Source organism: Dreissena polymorpha, chromosome 11 (assembly GCF_020536995.1).
Source record: "Dreissena polymorpha isolate Duluth1 chromosome 11, UMN_Dpol_1.0, whole genome shotgun sequence".
In the NCBI taxonomy this organism is placed as follows: Eukaryota; Metazoa; Mollusca; class Bivalvia; order Myida; family Dreissenidae; genus Dreissena; species Dreissena polymorpha.
Window position 1 is genome coordinate 42,576,845 of NC_068365.1, and position 21,798 is coordinate 42,598,642.

At 36.5% G+C, this 21,798-nt stretch overlaps 1 protein-coding gene across 3 annotated transcripts in view; it reads right to left on the reverse strand.

The window, feature by feature from the left end:
* Nucleotides 1-21,798, reverse strand: part of LOC127850196 (uncharacterized) — a 41,644-nt gene that overhangs the window by 2,655 nt on the left and 17,191 nt on the right. For 2 of the 3 annotated variants that reach the window (XM_052383036.1, XM_052383037.1), the window contains exons 10-23: nt 20,735-20,854; nt 19,833-19,925; nt 17,889-17,998; nt 17,077-17,179; nt 16,181-16,251; nt 11,455-11,679; nt 10,777-10,929; nt 9,246-9,299; nt 8,271-8,378; nt 7,489-7,591; nt 6,295-6,464; nt 5,571-5,881; nt 4,119-4,732; nt 1,925-2,100 (exon numbers count right to left, since the gene is read on the reverse strand). In XM_052383036.1, the coding sequence (XP_052238996.1) occupies nt 1,925-2,100; nt 4,119-4,732; nt 5,571-5,881; nt 6,295-6,464; nt 7,489-7,591; nt 8,271-8,378; nt 9,246-9,299; nt 10,777-10,929; nt 11,455-11,679; nt 16,181-16,251; nt 17,077-17,179; nt 17,889-17,998; nt 19,833-19,925; nt 20,735-20,854 (2,411 nt within the window). The remainder of the gene's footprint in view (nt 1-1,924; nt 2,101-4,118; nt 4,733-5,570; nt 5,882-6,294; nt 6,465-7,488; nt 7,592-8,270; nt 8,379-9,245; nt 9,300-10,776; nt 10,930-11,454; nt 11,680-16,180; nt 16,252-17,076; nt 17,180-17,888; nt 17,999-19,832; nt 19,926-20,734; nt 20,855-21,798) is intronic. The other variant, XM_052383038.1, reaches the window with a different exon arrangement.

A 21,798-nucleotide genomic window follows, 5' to 3' on the forward strand; every position in this document is an offset into this window, starting at 1 on the left:
ACATTTCTATGCAATATCTCCATCCAAACTCAAGATATTGAGCAACAGAGACCTTCACCTTGATAACTGACCTCAAGTAGATGCACCAAAAACATTTCCAAGCGAGAGGCGGAGCCTCGAGTGTGATGCGAAATAGCACAAGCCACGAGAGTGATACAAACTCTTGGAACAATTGACTAGCTTAATATTCCTTTATAATATACAACTAGCAAAAATTGTTAACAATAATATTTTTACTTTAACAAAACTGACAAAATAATGACTAAAAGTTCTGTACGCCATAGATTATTTTACACGCGTATGAATACAGTTTATGTTAATTAACGTGTAAACATTCGAACCGGGAAAACACAGGTTTCTGAAATGCTTACCTTAATGCCATCGTTAATCCAATGTTTATAACAATTAAGTTGACAACTTTAAATTTTAATCGGATGTTTATAACAAAAACGTTGAAACGATATGCACTTCCACTTCGATCTTCCATGTCTTGATCGAAACTTAGTTTAAAACACTATTTTATTGTATTCCTATCGAAATATACATTTATACACACACATTCCAAAATACGTTTTGAATTCGTTCTATGTTTTTAACAAATAGTTTACTGTTAAAAAAACACCACGTCCAACATGGTCTTAAATTCCAGAGATTTTAGATAAAACCATTGTATTTTGTCACAGAAATGACATCACATGATGTACTACGTAATATATTTCGTAATATAAAATATTTCTATTTTCGGTGCGAGTAATGTCAGGGATGGAAATTAGTGGTTGCCCGTGAGCCCGGGGCAACTACATTTTGACCTGGGCAACTTGATTTTAAATGTTGGTAGTCCGGCCAGGCAACTTGCCTTTTTTAAATATTAAAAACATTTACTGCAATTATGTTTAAAAACCATGGGTCAATTATCAGTTTAATAATATTCATGTATTTAGGCCTAGCAAATGATTCAATCAGACTCATACTAAGAAATAATGCATAAAACATGTGTCATGTCAGCAATTTTGTTGTTAAATTATCTATTATTTTATAGTAAGAAAGTATAAGATACACCTGACACGAAATGTACATAATTCTGGGCTTGTTACACTTTAGCTGGGCAACCAAAATACTAAAGATGGTTGCCCGTGTGGGCAACCAATTGTAAAAAGTTAGTTTCCATCCCCTGAATATGACGTCATTTAATAGGTCGAAGTAGTCCAGCTAGTATGGTAAAACGGAATTGGAAACAGCGAGTAGCGTAATACGTTTTTTTTTATTTCAACGATTGATACAACCTGCATTTTGTAAAAAGCATTAAACAGGTATATAATAAAGTCAGTTATGTCAAAACAAAAATAACAAAAATTTCTGAGATTTAAAGTAAGTCAAAAAAGGAAGTCATTCTGGAAAAAGAAACATTTAATTCTCCAGGGGGACTCCAACCTAGAGCTTCCTCACAGAAACTTCTAATACCTCTACAGCACTTTGTCAGCAATGTTCAAGGGAAAATAAAACAGAAAAGTGTGAATCACTGTAGATTAAATTCTCTTCAGCAAATAGTAATGGTAATGAAATATTTGAAGTTTCAAGAGAATAGCTTGAGAAATGTGGACATAGTTTGCTAAACATACCTATTACATTTCATTTACCTACAAACAGACTAACCGGACCAAACAAGTGACTCCAATAAAACTTCAATTGCTGTCTGATAAAATGATACATTAATACTCTACTGAATGTCCAGGAGCTACAAAAAACATCAATGTCAATGAACCAGTCCCACAAGACCACCCTTACCTGTGTTACCTTCCAATTAACCGGACCGAAATGTTACTCCAATATACCCCCTCTAAAACGTCATTTGCTATAATAGAATAATTCATTAATACTCCACAAAATAAATAAAACCTTTCCAACAATGGCACCACCTCCTCACCTGTGTGGCCACATAGCTGCCTATCTCCTCCATAGAGATGATGTTATCCAGGGAGATCCTGTCTGCGCCAAGGGAGGCATTGTAGTCGGATATCACCTGGAGGGCCGTGTCACGGCTGATTGGTTCTGTCGTCACGATCTCAGAGAGTGGCATCTCATTCGCCGTAGATGTGGTGCCTGAATCAGACAGTTTAACATTTTAAATTTATTGCAATAATTTGAACAAGGCTTTTCATGGTAATCTTTACCTGCCTAAATCAGATAACTGAGCCTCACTCTGGAAAAACAGGAGTTAATGTATGTGCCTAAAGTGTCTGCACATGAGTTAATGTATGTGCCTAAAGTGTCTGCACAGAAGTTAATGTATGTGCCTAAAGTGTCTGCACATGAGTTAATGTATGTGCCTAAAGTGTCTGCACATGAGTTAATGTATGTGCCTAAAGTGTCTGCACAGGAGTTAATGTATGTGCCTAAAGTGTCTGCACAGGAGTTAATGTATGTGCCTAAAGTGTCTGCACAGGAGTTAATGTATGTGCCTAAAGTGTCTGCACATGAGTTAATGTATGTGCCTAAAGTGTCCGCACAGAAGTTAATGTATGTGCCTAAAGTGTCTGCACAGGAGTTAATGTATGTGCCTAAAGTGTCTGCACAGGAGTTAATGTATGTGCCTAAAGTGTCTGCACAGGAGTTAATGTATGTGCCTAAAGTGTCTGCACAGGAGTTAATGTATGTGCCTAAAGTGTCTGCACAGGAGTTAATGTATGTGCCTAAAGTGTCTGCACAGGAGTTAATGTATGTGCCTAAAGTGTCTGCACATGAGTTAATGTATGTGCCTAAAGTGTCTGCACAGAAGTTAATGTATGTGCCTAAAGTGTCTGCACATGAGTTAATGTATGTGCCTAAAGTGTCTGCACAGGAGTTAATGTATGTGCCTAAAGTGTCTGCACATGAGTTAATGTATGTGCCTAAAGTGTCTGCACATGAGTTAATGTATGATCCCTGGCCTAAAGTGTCTGCACAGGAGTTAATGTATGTGCCTAAAGTGTCTGCACAGGAGTTAATGTATGTGCCTAAAGTGTCTGCACAGGAGTTAATGTATGTGCCTAAAGTGTCTGCACAGGAGTTAATGTATGTGCCTAAAGTGTCTGCACAGGAGTTAATGTATGTGCCTAAAGTGTCTGCACATGAGTTAATGTATGTGCCTAAAGTGTCTGCACAGGAGTTAATGTATGTGCCTAAAGTGTCTGCACAGGAGTTAATGTATGTGCCTAAAGTGTCTGCACAGGCTAATCAGGGACAACATTTTATGCTCACATTGGGTTTTAATTTAGAACCAACTTACAACAAAAAATTCCACAAAAGCAGAAATTATTGTCCCTGATAAGCCTGTGTTGACTGCACAGGCTAATCTGACATGATACTTTAGGCTCATGCTTTAAGATCCCTGTTCCCAGAGCGAGGCATCACTTGAAGAAGGATTCTTAAGGCATTATGAGCCTAACATATTCTTTAATGTCAAATTTAGATGAAAGTTTCTGTGTAAAAGTCATTTATTTCTTCTTTCAAAAGTATTCTTTATTAATAATATTGTCAATATTTACTTGCTTAAAACATTTCATTAAAATACATCAATATGATTTAACTAGCATGGAAATAGCAATAATATTTGTGTGGTATTAAGAAGTTTCCATAAGTTGTTTTCAGGAGCTTTATATAAACGCCATTTTTGCTACCAAAGGACCATAACTCTGCTGCAAACAAAAAACTCAACAAACTACCAAGTGTTGCAAGTTCCTTAGCTTTTTAAAATGTTGTGTATAGTTGTATCAATTTAGCAGCAATACTCTTTAAAATACCATCAGATGGATATACATCGGGAAATCTATTTGCCCAGAATACATGAAAGTTGGGGCAAATAAAACAACAATTAAGCCTTGTTCAGAAAAAACTTCATGCATTTGTGAAAAGTGTCTTCCCAGATTGCAATCCGCACAGGCCAATCAGGTAAACACTTTCTGCCTTACAGGGATTTTTGGTTGGAAGAGACTCACAATAAAAGGTTCCATAAAATAAAAAATGTCATCCCTGATTAGCCTGTGCCCTTTGCAAAGGCTACTATGGGAAGCCACTATGCACACATGCATTAAGCCCCGATATCTCAGAACAAGGCTCAATTATTCTTAAGGAAACCATACCATGCAAAAAGTTTTCAGCTTCCATGGTCACATAGCAGTTGAGCCCATCTTCCTTCATGACGATCTCAATACCATGCTTCTTCTTCATGTGCTGGAACAGGTTCCTCCGCTTGGGATTCATATAGCGACACAAGACGCACGAGTACACGTGAGTGGGCGGGGAATGATCCTGCATGTTGTGCTTCCGCATATGCACCAGTAGATTCTTCTTGGAATTGGTCACGAAATCACACACGACACACTGGTGACCACTACAGGACGAATTAGGCATCACCGATTCATGCTGAGCGTACAGATGCTTGTACAGGTTAATCAACCTCGCAAACTTCATTGAGCAATGATTGCAGGCAAAGATCTTCTCCTGACTGGAGAAATCAGATTTCTCAAAATGCCCAACACCATCAGACTTCACCACATTGTCAGTCTTTTCTATATTGAACACCTTGTATTTAGACGACATTGTTGCCTGTCCTCCATCGCTGTTTTTAGGGATGATAACATTGTCGTCTTTCATGATTGTCTGAATATCGAGCAAGGTTTTCTTCTGTCTCGTCTCCACCTCAACGTTGTGCTGTGATCTCATATGCCTCAACACATGCTCCTTCTGGGACGCCCTGCATTGAACATTGAAGTCAAAGTAATGTAAAAACTAACTATTCTGTTACTTTAAATGGCAGAATGCGTTTGTGTATATTGTCGTCCCAGATTATCCTGTGCAGAACACACAGGCAAATCAGTGATAACATTTTCCACATTTGTGGAATATTTTTTTAAAGGAAATCTCTTTCAAAAGAAAATCCAGTCTAGGCGGAAAGAGTTGTCCTTAATTTGCCTGTGCAGGCCTTTCACAGACTAATCTGGGATGCTTTCTGCAAATAAATATAAAATGTATAGCTTAAAAAAAAAATCAATTTAAATAGAGAGGAAACAAGAGATTGCCAATATTGTCCCCTACCAGTGAAACTCCACCATTCTTGATGTCGGAACAAAATGAAATGACATGCATAATCTCCATATTGCCATCTATCCATGTTTCAAGTTTCATGAAAAAATATGAAGAACTTTTAAAGGCATCGCAGGATCCAGAAAAGTGTGACAGATGACTGACGGAGAGAGCGCAAACCATAAGTCCCCTCCGGTTTCACCGGTAGGGATCGATAAACATGTTTTGTTAGAATGTCACATCGATGATGTTTATATATAGTGACCACACAAGTGTGTAGTTTAATGTACAACAATAATATTATTATTCTGTTACTTTTTTTTTAAATATTATTTTATACTTCATATACATATGACATTTTCCCTCATTTAAAATCACTTTAAACAAAAAATGGCTAGTTTTCTAATCCCTTTTTTAAACAAATACATAATGTTTTCTCTCATATTTAAGTATTCTAAACTAAACATGTCTAGTTTTCTTACAGCCAATTTATTTGAACAATTAAGTACCTATATTGACACAGCCCACACTGAAACGGCCTCTCCTTGGTATGCACAAGCAGATGACGCCTAAGCCTACTCAGGCAGTCAGTGACAAAGCTGCAGTACTCGCAGAACAGCTTCAACTCTGGCCCCTTCTTGTGGAACTTCATGTGCTGTTTGAGATCCTTCTTGCTTACGGTCATTAGGCCGCAGATGTCACACGTGAACGCGTCCATGCTGCCCTCCAGGGGCATGTGTCGTTTGCGGATGTGCATCTTTAGGTCGGGGTTTGCGCTGGCGCACTGGTAGTCACACAGGGGGCACACTATCTTCTTTTCCTGCAATAAGTGGGATAGGTTTTTAGTAAAAATTACATTGTTTTAATGGCCTTATACTTAAAGAGATATTTGAATGAATCAATATTTATCTTTTGAATACATCTTGGCATGTCCAGTTAATTCCTGATACAGATTTGTTGCCTGTTAAATACTGAAACATAATAGCATTACACCAATTCTATTTAATGGATTAAAACTATTTTTTATTATTTTTACCATACACTAAAATAATTCATTAGTACTACACAAAATAAATAAAACCTGTCCAACAATGGCACCACCCCTTCACCTGTGTGGCCACATAGCTGCCTATCTCCTCCATGGAGATGATATTATCAAGGGATATCTTGTCCGAGCTAAAAATCACTTACAACAAAACCATACCAAATGCCACCAGACTCTACCCCACCCACCTCATGTTTGTATTTCAGATGCCTCTCCAGGTGTATTTTCTGTCTGAAGTGTAACCCACAGAGGTGACACTCAAAGTTACGGATATCGTCATGGATCTGCATGTGGCGTTTCAGATTGCTACTGGTGGCTGCCCTGTAGGAGCACCTTGTGCAGGCATGGGGGCGTATTCCTGTACAAAAACATGGATGTAAAGAAAATTGAAACCAGTAACTTAAACAATACGTAATAAATATTTGATTTGGTTAACACACCTGCTTTACAACATCCTATTGCAGTGCCTTACTTTGCCAACTGTTTACTTAAAATCTCCAGATGGCTAACATTTGCAAATTTTCATAGACTTGATCAGATTTCCTGAATTTGGCAAGAGATTTGGTCAATTAGAGTTCATGTCTGTGCCAGCTGCTAGCCAATCAGAAGTTAATTCACAAAAGACCATGTCAAATCAGAAACAAGCTCAAATTTCCCGAATGCCAAAGAAGCTTTACCTATATTTGTATTAAAATGATCTTGCACTGAAACTCATTTCATAATTTGTCCCTTTCCTCTTTGGAAAAAAAATTAAAAATTGACCCTCGACAGCTTTAGTCCAAATTTCAGGCATAAACTGGAATATCAACACCGCTGCCCTCTAAAGCAAACATAATGACACTATTTTATAATATTAAAATATCTGTTATATTTTTACAAATTGTTTGAAAAAGATTTCATCTACAGTTGAACAAAAAACATTAGTTTAATAGTTTCACAATTTTACAAGTACAAGAGTGGTGAGTAGTGAAAGTTCATCATCTGCAACCATAAAGTGATGAAAAATCTGAACAAAGACAAAAGGGCTAACTTGTCCCTATATTGCTCTGCTGTGTACTGAAACATGTCCAGTTTCAAACCCTTTGGCATTATATGACAACCTTTGTGAAGGTCACAATCTGATGTCACATACCAAATATCAAATGCTTTGTGCTCAGTGTTTCCAGCGTCCGTACAGGCTTATCAGGGCAGACACATTCCGCTTTAATGGAATTTTTCATTTACAGGAAGTCTCTTGTAAACAAAAATCCAGTCTTGGAGGAAAATGTTGTCCCTGATAAGCCTGTGCAGACTGCAAAGGCTAGCCTTGGATGACCTGGTATGCACATGCATGAAGCGCAGTTTTCCTGGAACGTGACTTGAACAGTACTATGATATTTTACCTAAATGCTTTCTGCGGTGTTTGTACCAGTTACTTCTCTTGTCAGTCTTGTGATCACAGTCTACACACATGTAGAAACCATCTGCATCCATGGTGACTGCATCCTACAAACATTTAAACCAGTCTCTAATAATGATTATATTGAAGAGTTTTGGACTGAGTTGCTTCATTGTGCACACCTTTTAAATGAATGTCCATGTTTTATTAAGATTGCACAACATATAAAGAAATAAAGATGGTCAACATGGCTTTCAAAACAATTTTGTTGTTTTGTGTCCAATCATGGATTATAGAGCAACACTAAAGGGCCTAAATATTTACAAAATAAATATCTTTGCCTTTTTTTGTTCTGGATATTTATAAATGCAGAAATATAACATCCCAAAACTTGTCTTTTCCAAGAAAATATTGTTTTGTTTGTAACAGACACCAATGACAATTGTGGATAAGCCCTTTCCATAACCGGAAGGACTCCACATATCTGAAAAATTGAGCTCTTTCTGGAAAAAACAGGCTTAATTCATGTGTGAAAAGTGTCATCCCAGATTAGCATGTGCAGTCTGCACAGGTTAATCAAGGAAATAAACTTTCTACTTATTTGGGCTTCCATTTAGAAAAAACTTTGTTTAATACAAAAATTCCATTAAATCAGAAAGTGTCATCCCTAATTAGCCTTTGTGGAGTGTACAAGCCAATCTGGGCCGACAATTTATACACATGCATTAAGCCCGTTTTCCCAGAGCACAGTTTATATTCAAACCTACAACAGGTGAGTGTACTCACATCCACTGGATTCCTCATTTTCAGCAGGGGTCTCGCCTGGTACTGCTTGATGCTGGAGCCCTCTGGCAGGTGCACTATCACGAACTCCTGGCAGTGAGGGTCGAGACTCTGAAATAAAGCAACATATTTCCAACGTGTCATAGGATAAATGAGTCTTGTTGTGGGAAAAATATTTTTCACCCTCTGCCAGCCAGCTCACCTGCCCACTTGACTTATTTAAGAAAACAAGCGAATTCATATCCCCCGCCAATATGCTTCTGGACACAAAAGTGTTATATTTGACACTCAAAAAAGCATTTTTTCAAGATATAAAGGGCCATTACTCCGTTATTAACAGACGGTGTACAATGCCATTTGACGAGCATCATCCTCTTATCCATATATATACTCATACCAAGTTTCAATGAAATCCGCCAAAGCACTTCAAAGATATGGCTTCGGACCGATGGAGAGACAGACGGATGAAAAGACGGACGGAAGGACAGACGGACGGACAACACCAAAACAATATCCCTCGGCCTATGGCGGGGGATAATTATGTAACCAATAGCCTTATCAGATAAGACTTCTTCTCAATAATGGATATGTAAACATATTACAGAGGGTAGGGTGATTTAGAGAGAAAAATAGTAATAGTTGAATTTGAAGACTTTCAGAGTAAATCCATGTGCATTTCGAGTATAAATAATTGTCTTTTAAGATTTTTCATTCAAATTTTAAAAGATGGCACATATTTCAAATGAATAACTTCTTGTTTCACTTTCTTCATAAAAAACTTATACAGCATCTTCATGAATAACTTATACAGCATCTTAATGAATAACTAAAACATTTTCATCATGAATAACTTATACACTATCTTCGAAAGAAAATATCACATGTAAATGTAGTTTCATAAATGTTCAACAACAAACGTTGGCAGTAATACAAGTTATTTTGGTAGTACAGTCCCTAAAATAACAACTTCTGACTGACCTGTCTGCCACGTTTGACGGTTGGAAAATCATCTGCTGCTTCAGACAGGTCAACCTATACAAAGCAAACAGTACACACAAACTGGTTCTGGGAAAACAAGGTTTAATGCATATGCCTTAAGTGTTATCCAATATAAGCCTCTGCAATCTACACAGGCTTACCATGGACATAACTTTCCACCTAGACTGGATTTTGTTTTACAAGATACTTTGTTAATGAAATATACCATACAAACGGAAAGTGTCATCCCTGAGTAGCCGTTGAAGACTGCACAGAGTAATATTGTAAAACACTTTATGCAAATGAATAAAGCCTCATTGTCCCACAGCGAGGCTCCACTCACATGCAATGAAATACAGACTTATTTTGCTGACTGAAGATTCAGTTGGTAAAGTAATTTCACTGAATAATGCAGTATGCATCTTGATATGCACATTTAGTCTAAAAGATATCCAAATATGACATGGATATGATGTTAAAAAGAACGACAAGAATGTCAAATGATTATTATGATACAGAAATGTTCGAAGAAGTTATTTGTTTATAATAAATGTAAGTCACTGGCTATCATAACTTAAAGCCAGGTTTTTACTGGTAGGCTTAAATATCTTGCATTTTACGTAAATAAGAGTTTGACAGTATTCTTAGTATTTTGGGGACACCTACACATGGAAACCCACATAAAGATTCTCATTCCTGTGGATCTCATACTGCCCCACCATATGTACTTATCTGTCCAATATATGTGTGGAGTTATTCTGAGAAAACTGGGCATAATGCATGTGTGTAAAGCCTCGTCTCAGATTAGCCTGTGCAGTCCGCACAGGCTAATCAGGGACGACACTTTCCGCTTAAAATAGATTTTTGGTAAAAAGGGACTTCCTTTAAACAAAAAATACCATAAAAGCGGAAAGTGTCGTCCCTGATAAGCCAGTGCAGACTGCACAAGCTAATGTGGGAGGACACTTTACGCAAATGCCCAGTTTTCTCAGAACACGAGAGAAATTGACAACAAGCAAGTTCGTATAACTGATATCCCCCAACTTCCCCTAAATTATATCTAATCCCTGATGAAGTTTCATGTTGAAATCTTATAAAGTTTCTGAGATAATAGCCCCAAAGTGTTTGTGACTGACGCACAGACATACTGATGAACTGACGATCTGGCGACACAAAATGAGAAAAAAAGGACCCAGTAAAGGCTTATAAGGGCAATAAAAACACCTGATAGAAGACAAATTTGTTCATACAAAAGGAAATGGCGCCGATTTGCTATGAAAAGGCAACTGATCTTATCAGTTTGTCACAAAATGGTATCCAATCAAAAGTAAACACAAAGGCGCCCATGAAGAAAGAACAATATTAGCAATTTGTAAAAGTAAGGAGGAACTAAATGGCCTTTCAATGGGCACGGTAGCAGACAAAAACAGACTCCGCACAGTGCCGTTATGCCCTGGATAAAACACTATACAATGTTAATTGCAGGCTTAGAGCAAATATAGGTAACAACCGAGTACCCCCACTAACAAACCTCTATAGGATCCTCACTGTCAGTATCACTGTCCTCTGTCTGTGTTGTTGTGCTTGTTGCCTTGGTAACCTCAGTCTCGTTCCTCTTGTAGGCCTGCACAGGGGTGATCTTCACATTGGACAGGGTACGCACAGGGGGAACTGATACCCTGGACTAAAAAAGCAAAGCTATGAATTACTTCAACCTTTTATCTTTTGTTATGTTAACAAGGTTTCATCTAATGTTTTGTTAGCGGCAGTTAGCCAGTAACACTGGCCAGTACCCAAACAAAGTAATACCACAATATGACTTCTTGAGCTAATTTACATCTATCTAAAAGATTGAAGCTACTGAATTCTGCATAATCTGATATTTTAGTTTTCATCTACCTAAAAGACCATGTATTATGATCGTGTATGACCACAAATATGTTACACCAATATGAGCCGCACTCAGGGAAATTAGGGTTTAATGCATGTACACAGGCTAATCAGGGAAGACACTTTACACTTTTATGGACTTTTTTGTTTAATGGAAGTGGTTTTTTTTAAATCCAGTCCAGGCAGGAAGTGTTGTCCCTGAGTAGCCCGTGCAGATGTCTAATCTGAGACGACACTTAACACACTTGCATTAAGCCCTGTTTTCCCCAAGAGTGTGTCATATATAAATATACAAGTACAACTACCCTACAACACGTACAGGCATGACTTTCACCACTTCATGTACAGTAGAAATCCCAGGCCCAGTGCTCTCCCCTGCCTGCATACCAGCTTGCACATGAGTGGTCTCCCCTGAGGGGTCAATATGTAGGATGAAGGCCTCGCCCCCACTTGCCATCTTCTCCACAGTTATGCGTGCATTGTCTCCCAGCTGGCTGGGGTCCAGGCCTTGTATGCAGATCACGTTATCACTGTCATCCATACCCTGTACAGATCAAAGAATGAACAATATCCTGAACAGATCAAAAAATCAACTATGCAATGTCAAGATTAAAGAATAAACAATATCCTGAACAGATCAAAGAATGAGCCATGCAATGTACAGATCACAGAATGAACCATACCCTAAACAGATCACAGAATGAGCCATACCAGAATAGATAAATGAGCAATACCCTGTGCAGATCACAGAATGAGCAATACCCTTTACAGATCACAGAACTAGTGATACAATGTACAGATCACAAAAACCCTTAGGGTAAGCCTTTACTCTAAGATTTGAATTTTGGCCTTTTTTTAGTCCAAAATGCAATTAAATTAAAGACTCTTCTTAATAGAATAAAGTGTTAAAGGCTTCATATCCACCCCTTGTGTGCCAGTCATGTTGCCACATTGATCCATACCCTGTACAGATCACAGAATGAGATGCACCCTGGGAAAATCGGGCTTAATGATGTTTGCTCGTAACTTTGCCTGCCTAGACTGGATTTTTCTTTAGAAGAAACTTCCTTCAAACGAAAATCCAACAAGTGAAAGTATCATCTCTGATTGTAGTGCTGACTGTACAGGCTAATCTTGGTTGAAGCTTTATGAACATGAATTCAGCCTCATTTTCCCACAGTGAGACTCAAATAATGAGCCATGTTTATGAAACTGCTTGCGGGAAACCTTCAAGGAAGCAGATAACAGCTAATATGGTTAATAATTTTTAGAGCCATGATTATCTCTGGAAAAGTATTTTTTAAGAGTACTTATATTTTTATATATAAAAGGATATTTGTTGGATTCAGTGGATTATCGATTTTAATTCACAAGTGATAATATAAAATATATTTTTTCTATGATCACGAGTGAATTAAAATTGATATTCCATTGATTTCAACAAATTTTCTTTTATTTTATGTTTTTTTCACCGTTTATATACATTGTTTAAGAGTTTAACTAAAGAATTTCGCTGGGATAATAACGTCATTTTGTCAAAAAATGATGTCATCTCACAGTAAACAGTGAAAATTATCGATAATTTTCACTGTTTGAAACAGTGAAATTATCAGTTTTAATTTATTGATATTTCTCTATAAACCACCGGAAACCTTAAAATAAAAGTATGTATTTTAAAATTATCAAGTTCTTTAATCTGTGGATATTAAATATATCCTAGTGTGTCTTTTGATATTGTACTTCACTGTTATGTCAAGGAATAAAACAAGTTATGTATTATTAAGGACTGTGTGAAAACTAAACATCAGTCTTTAGACATATCAGGGAATCTGCAACCAATACCACACATGTGGACACGTATGGACTAACAAAAGGGTCATGGGCCCTGAGACCCAATTTCCAAAGGAACTAAACTATTCTGAAAGTGTGAGTTGATTCATGAATACTGGACTTAGAAAGTGACCGCTAGAGAGTTTATTTAAGGGAAAAATACCCTGCCCTCGGATGGCCATGTTTTTCAATGTACCTGCACCATTTTCAAACTAATCCCGGATATCATTAGAACAAATTATCTGACCAAGTTTCATGTATTACCAAAGCAATTTAAGTAAAATGACCCCCCCCCACTGGCAGCAATTAACTCCAAGATATCATTAGAACTTAACATTAGAACAAATGTTCTGACTAAGTTTAAAGAAGTTTTGACAATAAATGTGAAAAAATTGCCATGCCCCATGGTATTCATGTTTTTCAACAACTGGAACCGTTTTCGAACTCATCCAAGGTATCATTAGGGCACTTGTTCTGACCAAGTTTGATGAGTGGCCTCTCAAGTCTTAACAAGATAAATTTTAACCACACACGACAGACAAAAGGCGATCACAAAAGCTCAGCATGACCATGTTGTGCTAAGTGGATTTAAAACACAATAAATTTCTAAATACCTAGAGACACTTATGTATGTTATTTGTATTTCTAGTCACTGTGAACTCATGTTTAAAATTTGCACAGAACAAAGTTCAAGGACTTTCAGTTGGAGACATAACCACTGTCTTAAATTTCCCCAAAGGAAATTCAGAAAAAGAAATTGATCCTAATATGCATTGATTTTTTAATAAAACGCCAAATTTGGCGAAAATGCCAATGGAATGCATTATTATCACTGTTTGTTTATTTCAATAAACATGTACACCTCTTGATATTGGATAAGGCTCCTTATTCTAAAGGGTCATCATGTAATGCGAGTTGAATAATACGAAGTAGGTACTGAATTTTGTTATCACATCCTGTCAAACTGACATCTTTTTGTTCATTGAATACTGTCTTAAAACTACCGCTCCACATGAGGGTAATAAATTCAGATTTTGTTTATAGAATTAAATCTTAAAACTCCAACGCTTTCCATGAGGAATAAGTGATATAATATAAGTTAACATTTGTTTCCAATGTTTGCGATCTCAAAAAGAATAACAATAAATTGTCAAAATACATAAAAATATATATTTGAAAAAGCATTTCCAATGTTGATTTCATTAATTAGAAATATAAAATTTACCGAAAATAAAATAACCCATAAAGATCTTTTTCTGCTTGAAAACTAAAAACAGAATACTTTAAATATGTATATAATACAATTTTTAAGTTAATTAAATGAAAAAGCTGAACATTATTACAGGCATCATTTAATGTTTGATTGTTTGACCAATGTGAATCCTGCAGAGAACTTGATAAAGGGTAAAATAAGACAATATTTGTGGTTGTCATAAATCTGCCTATAAGCAGGGAATAGGAAGTGCACTTAAATTACACCTCCATTAAAATTAGATTTTGCGTAGTATAAAGTAAAAAATAAGCAAACACCAACACTAAAAATATTTATTAAATAAAATGTTTAAACTAGGTATTTTTATTTCCTTTTAATTTAAGTGTAACAAGCAATTCATTGAATTGATATCCCCCGCAAAAATTGTGACGGACTGACAAACGGACTGACAGACAACGCCAATTCTATATACCTCCGCCTTTGGCGAGATGGGGGGAGTAATTAGTCTAAATGAACAAGAAATTAAGAATGATTGGTGAACATGGACCCACAGAACTTCCACTCCCTGAAAATGCACCAGTGAACAGTTTAAGTATGAGCCTGGATCTGGGGAAACAAGGCTTAATGTGTGTATCATTAGAATCTGGGAAAATCAAAAACTTAAAACATAACATTTTATGCATATATTTTATTTATAAATGAAATTTACAAACAAGTTTCATTCAAATGCACAAAAGCAGTTCTACAATATGCTTCTGGACACAAAAGTTTTCTGGACAGATGCACAACGCCAAAACAATCTCATTCAGATAAAAGGACAGATGGACAACGCCAAAACGATATCCTCTTCCAGATAAAATTATGAGAGAAGGAAGGACAGACACGTCAGCGACTATATGCTCTCCCGTGTTGAAGCATAAAATCTTTTACCTGTAATTTCTAATAACAAAGATGTATACATAATGCTGGAAAAAATGCTGATCAGTTTAGGGGTTTAGCGTACAACCTTACATGAAGCATTTGTGTAACCTTGACCCTTGATGTGGATCATATGACCTTAAATGAAGTATTATGTGTGATATTGACCTTAACCCGGGCATGAACCTTGACCTTAACCCTTGACATGAATCTTACATATGACACACAGCAAGGAGAAAGATGGAGCAGAATTATTGAAGGTTATTACAGAATCCACTGAAACATAGTGAAATAATGGCTAAATGATAAATATATATAAACATGTGTGACCTTTGATGTGTGACCTTGTCTTTGGTCAAAAACACATAGGTCTTGCACTGCCTGATAATTGAGAACAATTACATCAGGACATTTTGAGAATCCCTTTTATTATGGTGGAATCCTTACCAAATAAGTCATATTTAATCAAAATGTGTGATTTTGAACATTTGTGTTTCACTATGACCATGTCCCTAGCAACCTGGATCTTATATTTGACACTCAGCTAGATAATAGAGAACAATTGTGGACAGTTATTACAGAATCCCTAGATGCATAGTAAAGGAACGACTAAATAATGAATAATTCATTAAATTTGTGACCTTTGACCTCAATGTGTGACCTTGACCTTAGCCCCTAGGATTATGGGTGTTGAATGTGAAGCACCCCCAGATGATTGAGAACAAATATGGCAAGTTTCATGGCTCTGGCTCATGTGTAAATGGAAATAAAGCTCTAAGCTTATATTAAAAAGGCTTTTTTTCAAGATACATAGGGCCATAACTCTGTTATTAACAGATAGTGTACAATGCCATTTGGCGTGCATCATCCTCTCATCCATATATATACTCATACCAAGTTTCAATTAAATCCGCTTTTATGGAATTTTTTGTTAAAAGAAAGTCTCTTCTTAATGAAAAACTTGTTTAAGCCTATAGTGTCATTCCTTATTAGCGTGCGTTGACTGCACAGACTAATCCAGATTGACACTTCATACATGCATTAAGCCCAGTTTTTCCAGAACTATGCTAAAATGCCACCCTACCTCACTCCTGATGACACTTGACCCAACTGTAGTACTTTCCCTACTTGATGTGACCACAGTATCTGCACCTTCTGCAAACAAATGGCATTAAAATGTGACTTACATGCTCAGGTAACCATGTTTATATGTTTGTAGTACCTTAGAAGTTTTTATGAAATTAAACACCTTTCTAAATAAAATAAATTCAAGTTTTAAAGGATTCATTCACAACCCTGAGATAAAGATGAGCAGCAAACAGCATAAAACCTGAACAGCCTTCAAGTTACTCACAGCCTGTTCTAGTTTTATGCTGGTTGCTTTTAGCAAACTTCCACTTTGCTTCTGGGCAATAAGGTAAACATGTTGAACCTATGTACAATTTCATTCCTCATATATAACTGAAAGTAAAATCTTTGATTCAAGCTGAACTATGCGTTTCAATTCAAGTTATAATGTTTAATGATCAACTTCCAATTTTTCAGTTCTCAGTAAATGATGTGGGTATGCCTTTACACAAAATTTTGTGGAAAAAACAACACATTCCACATCCTATGTAATATTACACAATTAAAACGGAATGTACATTTATGGCAAACCGCAGGTTTTTACAATAACTAACCAGTTATGTAACAAATAATAGCAGTTGCTATGCATTCTTGGAAAACTGATCTTAATGCATTTGCGGAAAGTGTTGTCACAGATACATGTAAGCCTGTGCAGTCTACACATGGACGGCACTTTCTGCCAAAACTGGTTTTTTGCTTTAAAGAGACTTTATTTGAACAAAAAATAGCATAGAAGCAGAAAGTGTTGTTCTTATTGACCAGTGTAGACTCCACAGTTTACCTTGGACGACACTTTATGTACATGCAAGAAGCCCAGTCTTACCAGAGTACGGCTTGTTTGCCACTGAATACCTTGATGTTTCCTTCTGTGCTGAATCCAGTCATCCATCTCCATCGATTTGAAGTTGCAGTCTAAGCAGACATAAAAACCGTCTGTATCCATAATAATGGGCTCCTGTAGAAGAGAGCAAGAGCTTTCACTGAATGTAATGTCAAGCAATGTGATCTTCCATGCGAAAGACAAAGTTTTTTTATTCTTCAGTTTTCAGAGAAATTGCATGTATATTAAACAAAAATTGAAAGAGTTAGGATGAACTTTTTTTTATCCAACATGACTAATTGCCATCAATTTGCTAATGTGATTTATATATCTGATTATTAGCTATTATAGATTTTATGAAAGTGATCATTGTGTCAACCATCAGTGTACTCAATTTTAATAACCCTTCCAAAGCACTGTAATAATTGTTTCAAATTATTGTTGATATGAACAAATCATTATTAGACCTTTTTACTGTTTTTAATGCATAGAAAACTGCAAAGTTGGGTCTCTCTCTACAAAAATGGGGCTTAATGCATGTGCGTACAGTGTCCTCCAAGATTAGACTGTGCAGTCTTCATGGGCTGATCAGGAAAAATACTTTCCCCTTTGCTGCTATGTTTTTTCTAAAGGAAGTTTCTTCGTAGGTAAAATCCAGTTTAGGCAAATATATTGTCTCTGATTAGCATGTGAACCCTGCACAGGCCAATCTGAGACAACACTTTACAGACATGCATTAGGCCCTGTTTTCCCACTTCACAGACATGCATTAGGCCCTGTTTTCCCACTTCACAGACATGCATTAGGCCCTGTTTTCCCAGAGGGTTCCTCCTATGTATTTCACCTGGAACGAAGGTCTCTCATTGACAGAGCAGTCCTCAGTCATCTGTGGGTCCAAGTCCCCTGCACTGATGCCAATAGTTTCTGCAGAATGGCTGCCCTGGTTACTTGCATCTGGTAAAGAATAATAAAGCAACTCAGATGCCGTATATGGTCTCACATTTTCTTTGTTAAGCAGCTCTTTACTAGAGCTTGTCACAGAAGTGAAGAACAACCACCTGCATTTCGTTATATTGTTATATGTTGCAAATTTTAATAATACTGTATAATTTTCTTTTAGAAATGCATAGTTGTATATTTAAAGTGTTGGAAAACTTTGTCAGAAAATGTGTAACAGGCTGAGAGAAAAACTGAGGGATACAGACAGGGAAACAGAAAGACATGCCATGTGAATTCAGTGTTTCCCCCTTTACTTTGTTGCATTATTAGATGATGTTTAAAAAAAAAATTGTGGGGGGTGGTAGGGGGGGTGGGGGTGAGAGGGGGGTATAATGTGGGGTGTGGTAATTTATAAGATGATGTTTAAACAAGGGACAAAATTGTCACAAAACCAGGTTTTCATTGTGAAAAAAAATCTGATTAAGGGAGACAACTCAAACTGAACTTTTGAAATGAACAAACAAAATTAACCCCCTTTGTAAGTTTGTTTCAAAATAAATCTATTTTAAGTTGTGGTGACCTTGACATTGGAGATATTGACGTGATTCTTTCGTGCGACACACCGTCCCATGATGGTGAACAAATGTGCCAAATAATTGTAAAATCTCACAATGAATGACATAGTTATGGCCCAGACAAGCTCATTTATTGCCAATTTTGACCTTTGAACTCAAAGTGTGACCTTGACCTTGGAGATATCGACGTAATTATTTCGCGCGACACACTGTCCGATGATGGTGAACAAATGTGCCAAATGATTTTAAAATATGACAATGAACGACATAGTTATGGCCCGGACAAGCTCGTTCCGCCCGCCCGCCAGCCAGCCAGCCCGCCCGCATTCGCCAATCTAATAACCAGTTTTTTCCTTCGGAAAACCTGGTTAAAAAAATTGGGGGGGGGTTGGGGGGGGGGGGTAGGGGGGGTGGGGGGTTGAGAGGGGGGTGTCATGTTGGGTGTGGTAATTTATAAGATGATGGGGGGTGAGGTTGGGGGGGGAAGGGATTCTGGTAGAGGCGTGGGGTATTGTTTGGGTGGAATCCATTGTGGTATTCAGGTAAGTGTTGTTTTGTAAAAGTAATAATAAAATGTGATCATAAATAAAGAAGTTATGGCAATTTAAGCAAAATGTTCAGTTATCTAAGTGTAAAAGGGGCCATAATTATGTCAAAATGCTTTATAGGTTGGGGTCATGTTGGTAAACAAGTATGCAACATATAAAAGCAATATGTCAAAGGATATAGGAAATATTTGGGGTAGTACGCAAACTTTAACATAAATTTATCAATAATATGCATATTCTAAGTATAAAAGGGGCAATAATTATGACAAAATGCTTGATAGAGTTGTCTGCTCTTGTTTATAGGTTGGGGTGATGTTGGTTAACAAGTATGCAAAATATAAAAGCAATATGTAAAGGGATAATAAAAATAAATGGGGTAGTACGAAAACTTTAACATTTGCTGCATATTCTTAGTGGAACAGGGGCCATAATTATGACATAATGCTTGATAGAGTTGTCTGCTCTTGATTATAGGTTGGGGTCATGTTGGTTAACAAGTATGCAAAATATGAAAGCAATATGTCAAGGGACAAAGAAAATATTTGGGGTAGTACGAAAACTTTAACATTTGCACGCTAACGCTACCGTAAACGCTAACGCCGAAACCGGGGTGAGTAGGATAGCTCCACTATATATATTTCATATATAATAGTCGAGCTAAAAATGGGACAACACTTTATGCACATGCATTAAGCCCAGTTTTCCAAGAAAAAGTTTTAAGTATACCTCTTTGCAACTTTCCACTAGCCCCAATGTCTGTTCCTGTGTCAACAGTATCGGCCTCTATATTTGAACTGGCATCAACCGCTACGACAGTGCCTGAAAATGTAAGAAGAAATTATCATTTAATAACATTTACTGGTTCTCAACTTGGAAAAAGTATTAGTGAACTCAAGTGCAAATCAGTTTTGATGTTATTGATGGATTGTCAGATATCTTTTGTATTGTACATGGCACACTATCCTTAATAGGTCACAGCAGTATATGCCAATTTCCTGTAGCATGTAATTTCGTGTGAAATATGTTACTGATTAAAGATGCAGTGTAAACATATGTGCTGCCAGTGGACACCTTTTGTTACGATCATCTACATCTTAAGGTCATTCAAATGCGTAAGTTTAAGCGAGATCCACCCAGTGGTTAAAGAGGAGTTCAAAACACAAGCTTCAAGACATACATTAGTATGTACAGAAGGACGTGCATACGGACAAACAATTGCAATCCTTAATACCTGCCACGCAAGCATAGAAAAGTAAATTATTTTTAAAAAAATAATAAAAATATTTTCTTATGTGTATAATTCAGGTGGACAATTCATAATTATGAAGAATTTCTTTGTTTATCAGTCTTTAAAAGAAACCAAACAGGAGCTGCAGAAAGCATTGTATTTACCAGGGTTCTTGCATTACTTTTCAGAAATGAAAGGGTGCCATTTCTTTGGTATATACTTAAATATTTTATTCATGTTTACCAAAATTAAGGCCACTATTGTTAAGCAAAAAGGAAAAATTAATTTCTGTTTATTATTTTCAACCTCTGACCTACAATCATGACCTTGACCTCACACCAAGGGACCTCCATTCAAAAGAGTGTTTAAATGCAGCAAAACAAACTGAACAAACTTTCACCTGTCTCTGGGTCTAGTGTGTATCCATCTCCATAGACTTCCTTTGTGAAGGCATCATGGGAAATCTCCACCAGTTCTTGGCTGCCAGACTTACCAGTATGTGTTACGTAACCATGGAAACCTGAAGGAAATCATAATGCAGTGTAACAAACAGCGACACATATCTTTTAATTGAATCAACTCATTTTTTTGCTGATATTTTAATTAAAATAAAAAATTAAACTAATGTATCAGTATTATTATTAACATTCCTTAAAAACAATAAAACTATGCAAAAAGAGGTTTCCAACTGCCTAAGCAGACAATAGTAAAATATGGATTATGCAAGTAAAAATGTGGAATCCCAAAAGATACAAGTGATGCTCCTCATAAGGGACAGGATGTAATTGTTAGACCTTTCTTATGATATTATCAGGTCATTTACTAAATGTACAGAATTTCTTAGTCTAACACTTGGCATGATAGAAGGATACAATATAAGACCACTTTGGTCACAGATTTAAATAATAAACAAACAATGTCAATCAGGGAGCAAAATAACATTAATGTGGTAGATTGATACTGAAAATACAGTTTAGACATTAACAAATTGTAATTTTAAATTGCGGAAACTATAAAAAAAAATAATTAAAAAAAATTATGCTGTTTGTGTTGAATTAGTTGGAACACTTGCCCTACTGATATCAAGTAAAAAATGCATGCAACTATAAAACAATCTGAATTGCAGTGTGGTGTAGGTGCTAGCCCCACCCTGGATTGTTTTTCTCTCTTATATTCTTTTCTTGATATTATAATAGATAAATTTAAGTTATTTATTAACATACTTCAAACAAGAGATGTAATTGTCAGAAACACAATACCCTCTATTACGCCGCTTTGAAGCCATATATTTGACCTTTGACCTTAAAGGATGACATTGACCTTTACCTTTCACCACTCAAAATGTGCAGCTCCATGAGATACACATGCATGCCAAATAATGAAATATCAAGTTGCTTATTTTAATAATGCAAAAGTTAATGCAAAACTTGAACCAAGGTTAAAGTTTTGGGACACACACAATGA